The 13,825-nt window shown below is 44.7% G+C and overlaps 1 protein-coding gene across 1 annotated transcript in view; it reads left to right on the top strand.

Moving 5' to 3' along the window:
- Positions 1–13,825, top strand: part of atp10a (ATPase phospholipid transporting 10A) — a 217,411-nt gene that overhangs the window by 30,273 nt on the left and 173,313 nt on the right. Inside the window, exon 3 of the mRNA XM_045696689.1 lies at positions 7,867–7,952. Coding sequence (XP_045552645.1) covers positions 7,867–7,952 — 86 coding nt within the window. The remainder of the gene's footprint in view (positions 1–7,866; positions 7,953–13,825) is intronic.

The following is a 13,825-nucleotide window of genomic DNA, read 5'->3' as shown; positions in this document are numbered from 1 at the left end:
CTGTACAAACAATAGTACGCAAGTATAAACACCATGGGACCACACATGGTTTGTTTCAGCTGTAACATGGACTCTTAAAGGTAGACTTCATGATATGACGTACATCCACAAAGTAAACAGCATAGTGGGTCAATTTCCGCAACAACTAAGAGTGTTGAAGTGTGAGGCTCTACTTCTCCACTGTTTTGGTCCGGTGGCTGTAACAGCATGAAGCCATTCCCATACACATGCACAGATACTGTGTGTGTTGTGTGAGCGAAGTCTTGAATCTCGCTCATCTCAGTATTTCCGGTGCTGCATATGTTAACGTCATTTTGCTGAGTCTACCTTTATAAGACCTACATGTTTCAGGCAGACCACCATGGTGCCTGTGGCCAAGAACGCCAAGGTAACCTGTCTAAATGACTACCGCCTTGTAGCACCCACATCTGTAGCCATGAAATGGTTTGAAAGGCTGGTCATGGCTCACATCAACACCATTATCCCAGAAACCCTAGACCCACTCCAATTTGCATACCCCACCAACAGATCTACAGATGACACAATCTCTATTGCAATCCACACTGCCCTTTCCCACCTGGACAAAAGGAACACCTATGTGAGAATGCTGTTAAGCTCATCACTAAGCTATGACCCGTGGAACTGAACACCTCCCTCTGCAACTGGATCCTGGACTTCCTGACAGACCCCCCCCCCACCCCCACCCCCCAGTCGTGCTGACGACACGACAGTGGTAGGCCTGATCACTGACGACGCTAGAACCGCCTATAAGGGGGAGGTCAGAGACCTGGCCACACTGCCAGGACAATAACCTCTCCCTCAACGTCAGCAACACAAAGAAGCTGATCGTGGACTACAGGAAATGGAGGGCCGAGCATGCCCCCGTTCACATCGATGGGACGGCAGTGGAGCAGGTTGAGAGCTTCAAGTTCCTCAGTGTCCACATCACTAAGGATCTATCATGGTCCACACACATCAACATGTCGTGAAGAGGGCACGACTACGCCTCTTCCCCTCGGGAGGCTGAAAAGATTTGGCCATGGGCCCTTAGATCCTTAAAAAGGTCTACAGCTGCATCACCCCCTTGGTATGGCAACTGCTCGGTATCCAACTGCAAGGCGCTACAGAGGGTAGTGCGTACGGCCCAGTACGCACGGCCGAGCTAACTGCAATCCAGGACCTCCATACCAGGCGTCAGAGGAAGGCCCCCAAAAATTGTCATAGACTCCAGCCACCCAAGTGATATACTATTCTCTCTGCTTCCGCACGGCAAGCGGTGCACCAAGTCTAGAACCAACAGGACCCTGAACAGCTTCTACCACCAAGCGTAAGACTGCTAAACAGTTAGTCGGGGAAGCACTGGTAAATAGTTAGTCGGGGAAGCACTGGTAAATAGTTAGTCGGGGAAGCTATTTGCTTAACGATCTGTATTGGCCATTTTTGCAGCACCTTTTTTGGACTCATCACATATGCTGCTGCTACTGTTATCTATCCTGTTGACTCATCACATACGCTGCTACTACTGTTATCTATCCTGTTGACTCATCACATACGCTGCTGCTACTGTGTTATCTGTCCTGTTGACTCATCACATACGCTGCTACTACTGTTATCTATCCTGTTGACTCATCACATATGCTGCTGCTGCTACTGTTATCTATCCTGTTGACTCATCACATACGCTGCTACTACTACTACTGTTATCTATCCTGTTGACTCATCACATACGCTGCTACTACTACTACTGTTATCTATCCTGTTGACTCATCACATACGCTGCTACTACTACTACTGTTATCTATCCTGTTGACTCATCACATACGCTGCTGCTACTGCTGTTATCTATCCTGTTGACTCATCACATATGCTGCTGCTACTGTTATCTATCCTGTTGACTCATCACATATGCTGCTGCTACTGTTATCTATCCTGTTGACTCATCACATACGCTGCTGCTACTACTGTTATCTATCCTGTTGACTCATCACATATGCTGCTGCTACTGTTATCTATCCTGTTGACTCATCACATACGCTGCTGCTACTGCTGTTATCTATCCTGTTGACTCATCACATACGCTGCTGCTACTGTGTTATCTATCCTGTTGACTCATCACATACGCTGATGCTACTACTGTTATCTATCCTGTTGACTCATCACATACGCTGCTGCTACTACTGTTATCTATCCTGTTGACTCATCACATACGCTGCTGCTACTGTGTTATCTATCCTGTTGACTCATCACATACGCTGCTGCTACTACTGTTATCTATCCTGTTGACTCATCACATACGCTGCTGCTACTACTGTTATCTATCCTGTTGACTCATCACATACGCTGCTGCTACTACTGTTATCTATCCTGTTGACTCATCACATATGCTGCTACTACTGTTACCTATCCTGTTGACTCATCACATACGCTGCTGCTACTACTGTTATCTATCCTGTTGACTCATCACATATGCTGCTACTACTGTTATCTATCCTGTTGACTCATCACATACGCTGCTGCTACTGTTATCTATCCTGTTGACTCATCACATACGCTGCTGCTACTGTGTTATCTATCCTGTTGACTCATCACATACGCTGCTACTACTGTTATCTATCCTGTTGACTCATCACATACGCTGCTACTACTACTGTTATCTATCCTGTTGACTCATCACATACGCTGCTGCTACTGTGTTATGTATCCTAGTCACTTCATTCCTAGTTACAGTATATGTACATATCTACCTCATACCTCTTCACATTGACTCGGTACCGTGTATATAGCCATGTTATTACCTGGTACTCCCTGTATATAGCCATGTTATTACCTGGTACTCCCTGTATATAGCCATGTTATTGCCTGGTACTCCCTGTATATAGCCATGTTATTGCCTGGTACTCCCTGTATATAGCCATGTTATTACCTGGTACTCCCTGTGTATTTAGCCATGTTATTACCTGGTACTCCCTGTGTATTTAGCCATGTTATTACCTGGTACTCCCTGTGTATATAGCCATGTTATTACCTGGTACTCCCTGTGTATATAGCCATGTTATTACCTGGTACTCCCTGTATATAGCCATGTTATTGCCTGGTACTCCCTGTATATAGCCATGTTATTGCCTGGTACTCCCTGTATATAGCCATGTTATTGCCTGGTACTCCCTGTATATAGCCATGTTATTGCCTGGTACTCCCTGTATATAGCCATGTTATTGCCTGGTACTCCCTGTATATAGCCATGTTATTACCTGGTACTCCCTGTATATAGCCATGTTATTACCTGGTACTCCCTGTATATAGCCATGTTATTACCTGGTACTTCCTGTATATAGCCATGTTATTACCTGGTACTTCCTGTATATAACCATGTTATTACCTGGTACTCCCTGTGTATATAGCCATGTTATTACCTGGTACTCCCTGTGTATATAGCCATGTTATTACCTGGTACTCCCTGTGTATATAGCCATGTTATTACCTGGTACTCCCTGTGTATATAGCCATGTTATTACCTGGTACTCCCTGTGTATATAGCCATGTTATTACCTGGTACTCCCTGTATATAGCCATGTTATTACCTGGTACTCCCTGTATATAGCCATGTTATTACCTGGTACTCCCTGTATATAGCCATGTTATTACCTGGTACTTCCTGTATATAGCCATGTTATTACCTGGTACTTCCTGTATATAGCCATGTTATTACCTGGTACTCCCTGTATATAGCCATGTTATTACCTGGTACTCCCTGTATATAGCCATGTTATTACCTGGTACTCCCTGTTCATAGCCATGTTATTACCTGGTACTCCCTGTTCATAGCCATGTTATTACCTGGTACTCTGTGTATATAGCCATGTTATTACCTGGTACTCCCTGTTTATAGCCATGTTATTACCTGGTACTCCCTGTTTATAGCCATGTTATTACCTGGTACTCCCTGTTTATAGCCATGTTATTACCTGGTACTCCCTGTATATAGCCATGTTATTACCTGGTACTCCTTGTATATAGCCATGTTATTACCTGGTACTCCCTGTTTATAGCCATGTTATTACCTGGTACTCCTTGTATATAGCCATGTTATTACCTGGTACTCCCTGTATATAGCCATGTTATTACCTGGTACTCCCTGTATATAGCCATGTTATTACCTGGTACTCCCTGTATATAGCCATGTCATTACCTGGTACTCCCTGTATATAGCCATGTTATTACCTGGTACTCCCTGTATATAGCCATGTTATTACCTGGTACTCCCTGTATATAGCCATGTTATTACCTGGTACTCCCTGTATATATTATTATTTCTCTATTGTATTTCTCTCTGCATTGTTGAGAAGGGCCCGTAAGTAAGCATTTCACTGTTACTCTACACCTGTTGTTTACCAAGCGTGTGACAAATTAAATTGGAATTGATTTTAACACCTCGATGAAACTTTGTTTCTCCTTGCTGAAACAAGAAAAACAAGTCTTCCGTTGCATAGGCAATGTCCCCCACAATGCAGCAGTAGCCGCAGCACACACAGAAATAGAATGGGCTTGAAAGTTGTAACCTTTAACCCTGGAAATTTGCCTGGTAAACTCATGGGTAAACACTCAATGGCTGCCTGGTATTGTGACGCAATAATTTCCATGGTAATGTAGAATGTTCATTCAAGTGATTTAAAAAAAAAAATAAGATATATATTTTTTTTAACTGATGTGCAATGGAATGTAATGTTGAGTTGAATCAACAAATCACAGCATGGATTTAACTTCCTGCTTTGGTCCGATGGGTACACTCACGATGGCCGCCTGTCCACCCATTATGCCATCATCGACTTGAAAGGGGATTCCCATTCTGTTAATTCGGTGTAACGAGTGTCGTGTGTCGTGTGTGGAGGATCAAGACGCAACAGGGAAGTGTATGCTCATCTTCTCTTTTTAATATCTAAGAAGGAGAAACGAAATAAACACGTGTACAATTAACAGAAACGACACTAACAAGTTCTGTCAGGTGACAAGCACAAAACAGAATACAACTACCCACAATCCACCATACAAACACACCCCCTAATTATAGGACCTTCAATCAGAGGCAACGATAGACAGCTGCCTCCAACTGAAGGCCCCAACACCAATTAACTAAACATAGAAATACAAACGACTAGACAGAACATAGAAATAAACTAACATAGAACAATAACCAAAACCCTGGACTAATAAATCAAATAACCCCTCTCTACATGGACACATACACACAACCACCCTGAACAAATCAAAATCAAATCAAATGTATTTATATAGCCCTTCGTACATCAGCTGATATCTCAAAGTGCTGTACAGAAACCCAGCCTAAAACCCCAAACAGCAAGCAATGCATGTGAAAGAAGCACGGTGGCTAGGAAAAACTCCCTAGGAAAAACTCCCTAGAAAGGCCAAAAACCTAGGAAGAAACCTAGAGAGGAACCAGGCTATGAGGGGTGGCCAGTCCTCTTCTGGCTGTGCCGGGTGGATATTAGAACATGGTCAAGATGTTAAAATGTTCATAAATGACCAGCATTGTCAAATAATAATAATAATCATAGTAGTTGTCGAGGGTGCAACAAGCACGTCCGGTGAACAGGTCCACATAAACCACATAAAACAAATACCCCCTGCCACGTCCTGACCAAACTAAACACTAACAAATAACACCTTTACAGGTCAGAAGGTGACATTCGGTTTCAATTCCAAGCAGTCTGGAGCGTTCGAATGGGTATTATTACAATGACCGTGGTCATTTGGCTGGCCAATTACCGTCATCCAAAATTACATGTCCGTTACAGACCTACAAAGGTGTGAAAAAGTCACATCCCCCCCCCCCCCCCCGTATTTATTTTCTCATCATAACTAAAAGCTTGTTTGTATGGGAGTTGACTGCAGTTCACTCCTCCAATGTGATGAAGAGAGAGACGACATCCCAAATGGTACCCTGTTCCCTACATGGAGCACTTCTGTTCCCCACATGGAGCACTTCTGAATCCCTACATGGAGCACTTCTGAATCCCTACATGGAGCACTTCTGAATCCCTACATGGAGCACTTCTGAATCCCTACATGGAGCACTTCTGAATCCCTACATGGAGCACTTCTGTTCCCTACATGGAGCACTTCTGAATCCCTACATGGAGCACTTCTGAATCCCTACATGGAGCACTTCTGTTCCCTACATGGAGCACTTCTGTTCCCTACATGGAGCACTTCTGTTCCCTACATGGAGCACTTCTGAATCCCTACATGGAGCACTTCTGAATCCCTACATGGAGCACTTCTGAATCCCTACATGGAGCACTTCTGAATCCCTACATGGAGCACTTCTGAATCCCTACATGGAGCACTTCTGAATCCCTACATGGAGCACTTCTGAATCCCTACATGGAGCACTTCTGAATCCCTACATGGAGCACTTCTGAATCCCTACATGGAGCACTTCTGAATCCCTACATGGAGCACTTCTGAATCCCTACATGGGGCACTTCTGAATCCCTACATGGAGCACTTCTTTAGACGACCCCCCTCCGCAGCAAGAAATAGCACACTATAGGGAATAGGGTACCATTTTAAAGTTGCAGATGTTTTTATCTCAATATCAAATAATTTCTGGGTAACAATTAAGTAACTTAGTGTGTTTTTCAATTAAAATGTAAAAAAATAAACATTGCTTCTTAATAACAAAGAGCAATTTCTCAAGAAATAGTTTTTTTGTTGTTGTTGTTGCTAGGACTGTCTAGAAGTGGTCTGAGTGGGAAGGGGGGAAATAATGAAAACTAGCTGTTATTGGCACAGTTTTATAACTCTTTTTCTTATTGGTCTATTACAAATTTACCGCATGGTGATGTCACCAGGCAAGCGAGAACTCCATCCAACCAAAACAGGCTGAGATTTGAGGTAGTCTTTTCCAACAGCTCTTACACTAAAAAAGGGCATTATCGTTTTCACAGTATTATTCCAACCTTAGTGTGGAAATTAGACTTTATATAAGACACGGGCAAATCTAAAAATGTTTTTACTAAACTGGGCCTTTAAGATGTAACCATAGAGTCGACCTCTGACCTTGAACCAAATAGACTGATTTTGTCATGAAGATTCTAGAACTTAATGATGCTCTCCGTGTTAACCAACATTCCACACAGACTAGCGTTGCATTTTGATAAGCTTCTCGGTACTCTGACACCTAGCTTTTATTGTTTGTTCGGTCTCGCACCGATTTGACAAGAATGCTTTGGTCATGATGATTCCTCTACTACCCTAATATAACCTTTAACATCTGATAGACCAGGAGCTGTATTCACAGTCTGAGTATGAGTGCTGATTTTTAGGATCAGTTTTATCTGGGATCATAATAAATATGATTTATATGGACAGGGAGTACCTGATCCTAGATCAGCACTCCTTCTCTAGGAGTACAGGAATACAGACCTGTTTTCTTTGGTTCTGACCACCCTGCCTCGATCTCACTTCCTGTTTTCTCTGGTTCTGACCACGCTGCCTCGATCTCACTTCGTGTTTTCTCTGGTTCTGACTACTCTGCCTCGATCTCACTTCCTGTTTTCTCTGGTTCTGACTACTCTGCCTCGATCTCACTTCCTGTTTTCTCTGGTTCTGACTACTCTGCCTCGATCTCACTTCCTGTTTTCTCTGGTTCTGACTACTCTGCCTCGATCTCACTTTCCGGATTGTTTTCAAGTGTACACATTTTGGATTCCTTTTAGAAATCAATGAAAATATAATTACCTACAGAAGATATGTGGTTTATTGATGTATAGACTTGCATATCAAAGAGGTTAGTTGTTTTAATAAAGGACAGAATTGCTAAGTAAAATGTGTATTGTTCTGCAGGATTGTGATTTTGACCCGTCCAAATACAACAGCGTCATAGAATGTGAGAAGCCTAACAATGACCTGGCCAGATTCCGTGGTTACATGTGAGTACACCTTCATTCTCTTTCGTTATACTGCTTAACTTCTACTCTTACCTTCTCCTACTCTTCTTCATCATCACCTTCATTCTCTTTCGTTATACTGCTTAACTTCTACTCTTACCTTCTCCTACTCTTCTTCATCATCACCTTCATTCTCGTACATTATACTGCTTAACTTATACTCTTACCTTCTCCTACTCTTCTTCATCATCACCTTCATTCTCGTACATTATACTGCTTAACTTATACTCTTACCTTCTCCTACTCTTCTTCTTCATCATCGTGCCTTGCCTTTTTATTACAGGGAGAGGATATTTTAATTTTGATAGACATCATCATATGGATAAAAACAACTTCAGTGAGCTGCATTTAATCATAATGAAAATACATCTGGTTATTCATTCCAGTTGCTCTTTCTGCATTGTGCTGATGGTGGTTAACAGTTCATCAGGAACTGGAATCAAACTAACTGGAGGAATGGCTGTTTCTGACCCACACACTGGCTATGTCCCAAATGGCACCCTATTCCCTATATACAGTAGTGCACTACTTTTGACCAGAGGCCTATGGGCCCTGGCCTAATGTAGTGGACTATATAGGGAATAGGGTGCCACTACCATTACCACTATCATCACCACCACTACCACTATCATCACCACCACCACTACCAATACCACTACCACCAGTATCACCACTACCACCACCAGTATCACCACCACTACCACCAGTATCATCACCACCACTATCACCACCACTACCACTACCACTACCACTACCACCACCACTACTACCACCACACCACCACTACCACCACCACTACCACCACCACTATCATCACCACTATCACCATCACTACCGCCACCACTATCACCACTATCACTACTACCGCCACCACTACTACCACCACCACCACTACTACCACCACCACCACCACTACCACTACTACTACCACTACCACACCACCACCACTACTACCACTACCACCTCCACCACCACTACCACACCACTACCACACCACCACCACTACTACCACCGCCACCACCACTACCACCACCACTACCACTACTACATTTACATTTACATTTTAGTCATTTAGCAGACGCTCTTATCCAGAGCGACTTACAGTAGTGAATGCATACATTTCATACATTTTTTTTTTTCTTCTGTGCTGGCCCCCCGTGGGAATCGAACCCACAACCCTGGTGTTGCAAACACCATGCTCTACCAACTGAGCTACAGGGAAGGCTACCACTACCACACCACCACCACTACTACCACCACCACTACCACACCACCACCACTACTACCACTACCACCACCACTACTACCACCACCACTACTACCACTACCACCACCACTACTACCACTACCACACCACCACTACCACTACCACCACCACCACCACTACCACACCACCACCACCACTACCACTACCACCACCTCCACCACCACTACCACACCACCACCACTACCACACCACCACCACTACCACTACTACCACTACCACCACCACTACCACACTACCACCACCACTACCATCACCACTACCATCACCACTACCATCACCACTACCACCACCACTACCACCACCACTACCACCATTACTACCACCACCACTACCACCACCACTACCACCATTACTACCACCACCACTACCACCACCACACCACCACCACTACTACCACTACCACCACCACTACCACACCACCACCACTACCACACCACCACCACTACTACCACCACCACCACCACTACCACTACCACACCACCACCATTACCACTACCACCACCACCACTACCACCACTACCACCACCACTACCACCATTACTACCACCACCACCACTATCACCACCACTACCACTATCAATACCTCTATCACCACCACTACCACCAGTATCACCACCACCACTATCACCACCACTACCACACCACCACCACTACTACCACACCACTACCACTATTACCACTACCACCACCACCACTATCACCACTATCACCACCACTATCACCACTATCACCACCACTACCACTATCACCACTATCACCACTATCACCACCACTATCACCACTATCACCACCACTATCACCACCACCACTATCACTATCACCACCACCACCACTATCACCACCACTATCACCACCACTATCACCACCACCACCACTATCACCACCACCACCACCTCTATCACCACCACTATCACCATTACTACCACACTGCTGCTACTGTGGTATCTATCCTGTTGTGTTACTGTAGAGAACACTACAGACTACTACAGCCTCTATAGCCTGTTACTGACTACTACAGCCTCTATAGTGTTACTGACTAATCCATCTCTATAGTGTTACTGGCTACTACAGCCTCTATAGTGTTACTGACTACTACAGCCTCTATAGTGTTACTGACTACTACAGCCTCTATAGTGTTACTGACTACTACAGCCTCTATAGTGTTACTGACTACTACAGCCTCTATAGTGTTACTGACTACTACAGCCTCTATAGTGTTACTGACTACTACAGCCTCTATAGTGTTACTGACTACTACAGCCTCTCTAGCCTGTTACTGACTACTACAGCCTCTATAGCCTGTTACTGACTACTACAGCCTCTATAGTGTTACTGACTACTACAGCCTCTATAGTGTTACTGACTACTACAGCCACTATAGCCTGTTACTGACTACTACAGACTCTATAGTGTTACTGACTACTACAGACTCTATAGTGTTACTGACTACTACAGCCTCTAGCCTGTTACTGACTACTACAGCCTCTATAGTGTTACTGACTACTACGGCCTCTATAGTGTTACTGACTACTACGGCCTCTATAGTGTTACTGACTACTACGGCCTCTATAGCCTGTTACGGACTACTACGGCCTCTATAGCCTGTTACGGACTACTACGGCCTCTCTAGCCTGTTACGGGCTACTACGGCCTCTATAGCCTGTTACTGGCTACTACAGCCTCTCTAGTGTTACTGGCTACTACAGCCTCTCTAGTGTTACTGGCTACTACAGCCTCTCTAGTGTTACTGGCTACTACAGCCTCTCTAGTGTTACTGGCTACTACAGCCTCTCTAGTGTTACTGGCTAATACAGCCTCTCTAGTGGTACTGGCTACTACAGCCTCTCTAGTGTTACTGGCTACTACAGCCTCTCTAGTGGTACTGGCTACTACAGCCTCTCTAGTGTTACTGGCTACTACAGCCTCTCTAGTGTTACTGGCTACTACAGCCTCTATAGTGTTACGGACTACTACGGCCTCTATAGCCTGTTACGGACTACTACGGCCTCTATAGAGTTACTGGCTACTACAGTCTCTATAGAGTTACTGACTACTACAGCCTCTATAGTGTTGAGTGCTAAGAGCCTTCTAAGGGAAGTCCACAATGCATTGCAGCGTGAAGATCTATTGAGCTGTTCAGTGCAACACACACACACACACACACACAATACACACACACACACACACACACACACACACACACACCCACACACACACTAGAGGTCGACCGATTAATCGGAATGGCCGATTTAATTAGGGCCGTTTTCATAACAATCGGTAATCGGCATTTTTGGACACCGATCGTGGCCGATTACATTGCACTCCACGAGGAGACTGCGTGGCAGGCTGACTACCTGTTATGCGAGTGCAGCAAGGAGCCAAGGTAAGGTGCTAGCTAGCATTAAACATATCTTATAAAGAACAATCAATCTTAACATAATCACTAGTTAACTACACATGGTTGATGATATTACTAGTTTATCTAACGTGTCCTACGTTGCCTATAATCGATGCGGTGCCTGTTAATTTCTCATCGAATCACAGCCTACTTCGACAAACGGCGCATTTGCGAAAAAAGCACTGTCGTTGCACCACTGTACCGAACCATAAACATCAATGCCTTTCTTTAAAATCAATACACAAGTATATATTTTTAAACCTGCATATTTAGTTAATATTGCCTGCTAACATGAATTTCTTTTAACTAGGGATAATGTGTCACTTCTCTTGCAAACAGAGTCAGGGTATATGCAGCAGTTTGGGCCGCCTGGCTCGCTGCGAACTGTGTGAAGACCATTTCTTCCTAACAAAGACAGCTAACTTCCCCAAACGATGATTTAACAAAAGCGCATTTGCGATCGTTCAATCGTTGCACGAATGTACCTAACCATAAACATCACTGCCTTTCTTAAAATCAGTATACAGAAGTATATACACTGCTCAAAAAAATAAAGGGAACACTTAAGCAACACAATGTAACTCCAAGTCAATCACACTTCTGTGAAATCAAACTGTCCACTTAGTAAGCAACACTGATTGACAATACATTTCACATGCTGTTGTGCAAATGGAATAGACAACAGGTGGAAATTATAGGCAATTAGCAAGACACCCCCAATAAAGGAGTGGTTCTGCAGGTGGTGACCACAGACCACTTCTCAGTTCCTATGCTTCCTGGCTGATGTTTTGGTCACTTTTGAATGCTGGCGGTGCTTTCACTCTAGTGGTAGCATGAGACGGAGTCTACAACCCACACAAGTCGCTCAGGTAGTGCAGCTCATCCAGGATGGCACATCGATGCGAGCTGTGGCAAGAAGGTTTGCTGTGTCTGTCAGCGTAGTGTCCAGAGCATGGAGGCGCACCCAGGAGACAGGCCAGTACATCAGGAGATGTGGAGGAGGCCGTAGGAGGGCAACAACCCAGCAGCAGGACCGCTACCTCCGCCTTTGTGCAAGGAGGAGCATGAGAAGCACTGCCAGAGCCCTGCAAAATGACCTCCAGCAGGCCACAAATGTGCATGTGTCTGCTCAAACGGTCAGAAACAGACTCCATGAGGGTGGTATGAGGGCCCGACGTCCACAGGTGGGGGTTGTGCTTACAGCCCAACACCGTGCAGGACGTTTGGCATTTGCCAGAGAACACCAAGATTTGCAAATTCGCCACTAGCGCCCTGTGCTCTTCACAGATGAAAGCAGGTTCACACTGAGCACATGTGACAGACATAACAGAGTCTGGAGACGCCGTGGAGAACGTTCTGCTGCCTGCAACATCCTCCAGCATGACCGGTTTGGCGGTGGGTCAGTCATGGTGTGGGGTGGCACAGCCCTCCATGTGCTCGCCAGAGGTAGCCTGACTGCCATTAGGTACCGAGATGAGATCCTCAGACCCCTTGTGAAACCATATGCTGGTGCGGTTGGCCCTGGGTTCCTCCTAATGCAAGACAATGCTAGACCTCATGTGGCTGGAGTGTGTCAGCAGTTCCTGCAAGAGGAAGGCATTGATGCTATGGACTGGCCCGCCCGTTCCCCAGACCTGAATCCAATTGAGCACATCTGGGACATCATGTCTCGCTCCATCCACCAACGCCACGTTGCACCACAGACTGTCCAGGAGTTGGCGGATGCTTTAGTCCAGGTCTGGGAGGAGATCCCTCAGGAGACCATCCGCCACCTCATCAGGAGCATGCCCAGGCGTTGTAGGGAGGTCATACAGGCACGTGGAGGCCACACACACTACTGAGCCTCATTTTGACTTGTTTTAAGGACATTACATCAAAGTTGGATTAGCCTGTAGTGTGGTTTTCCACTTTAATTTTGAGTGTGACTCCAAATCCAGACCTCCATGGGTTGATAAATTGGATTTCCTTTGATTATTTTTGTGATTTTGTTGTCAGCACATTCAACTATGTAAAGAAAAAAGTATTTAATAAGATTATTTCTTTCATTCAGATCTAGGATGTGTTGTTTGTGTTCCCTTTATTTTTTTGAGCAGTATATTTTTAAACCTGCATATTTAGTTAAAAGAAATTCATGTTAGCGGGCAATATTAAACTAGGGAAATTGTGTCACTTCTCTTGCGTTCATTGCAA

The sequence above is a fragment of the Salmo salar genome, chromosome ssa16, assembly GCF_905237065.1.
Source record: "Salmo salar chromosome ssa16, Ssal_v3.1, whole genome shotgun sequence".
In the NCBI taxonomy this organism is placed as follows: Eukaryota; Metazoa; Chordata; class Actinopteri; order Salmoniformes; family Salmonidae; genus Salmo; species Salmo salar.
This window is presented reverse-complemented; position numbering and strand designations above follow the sequence as displayed.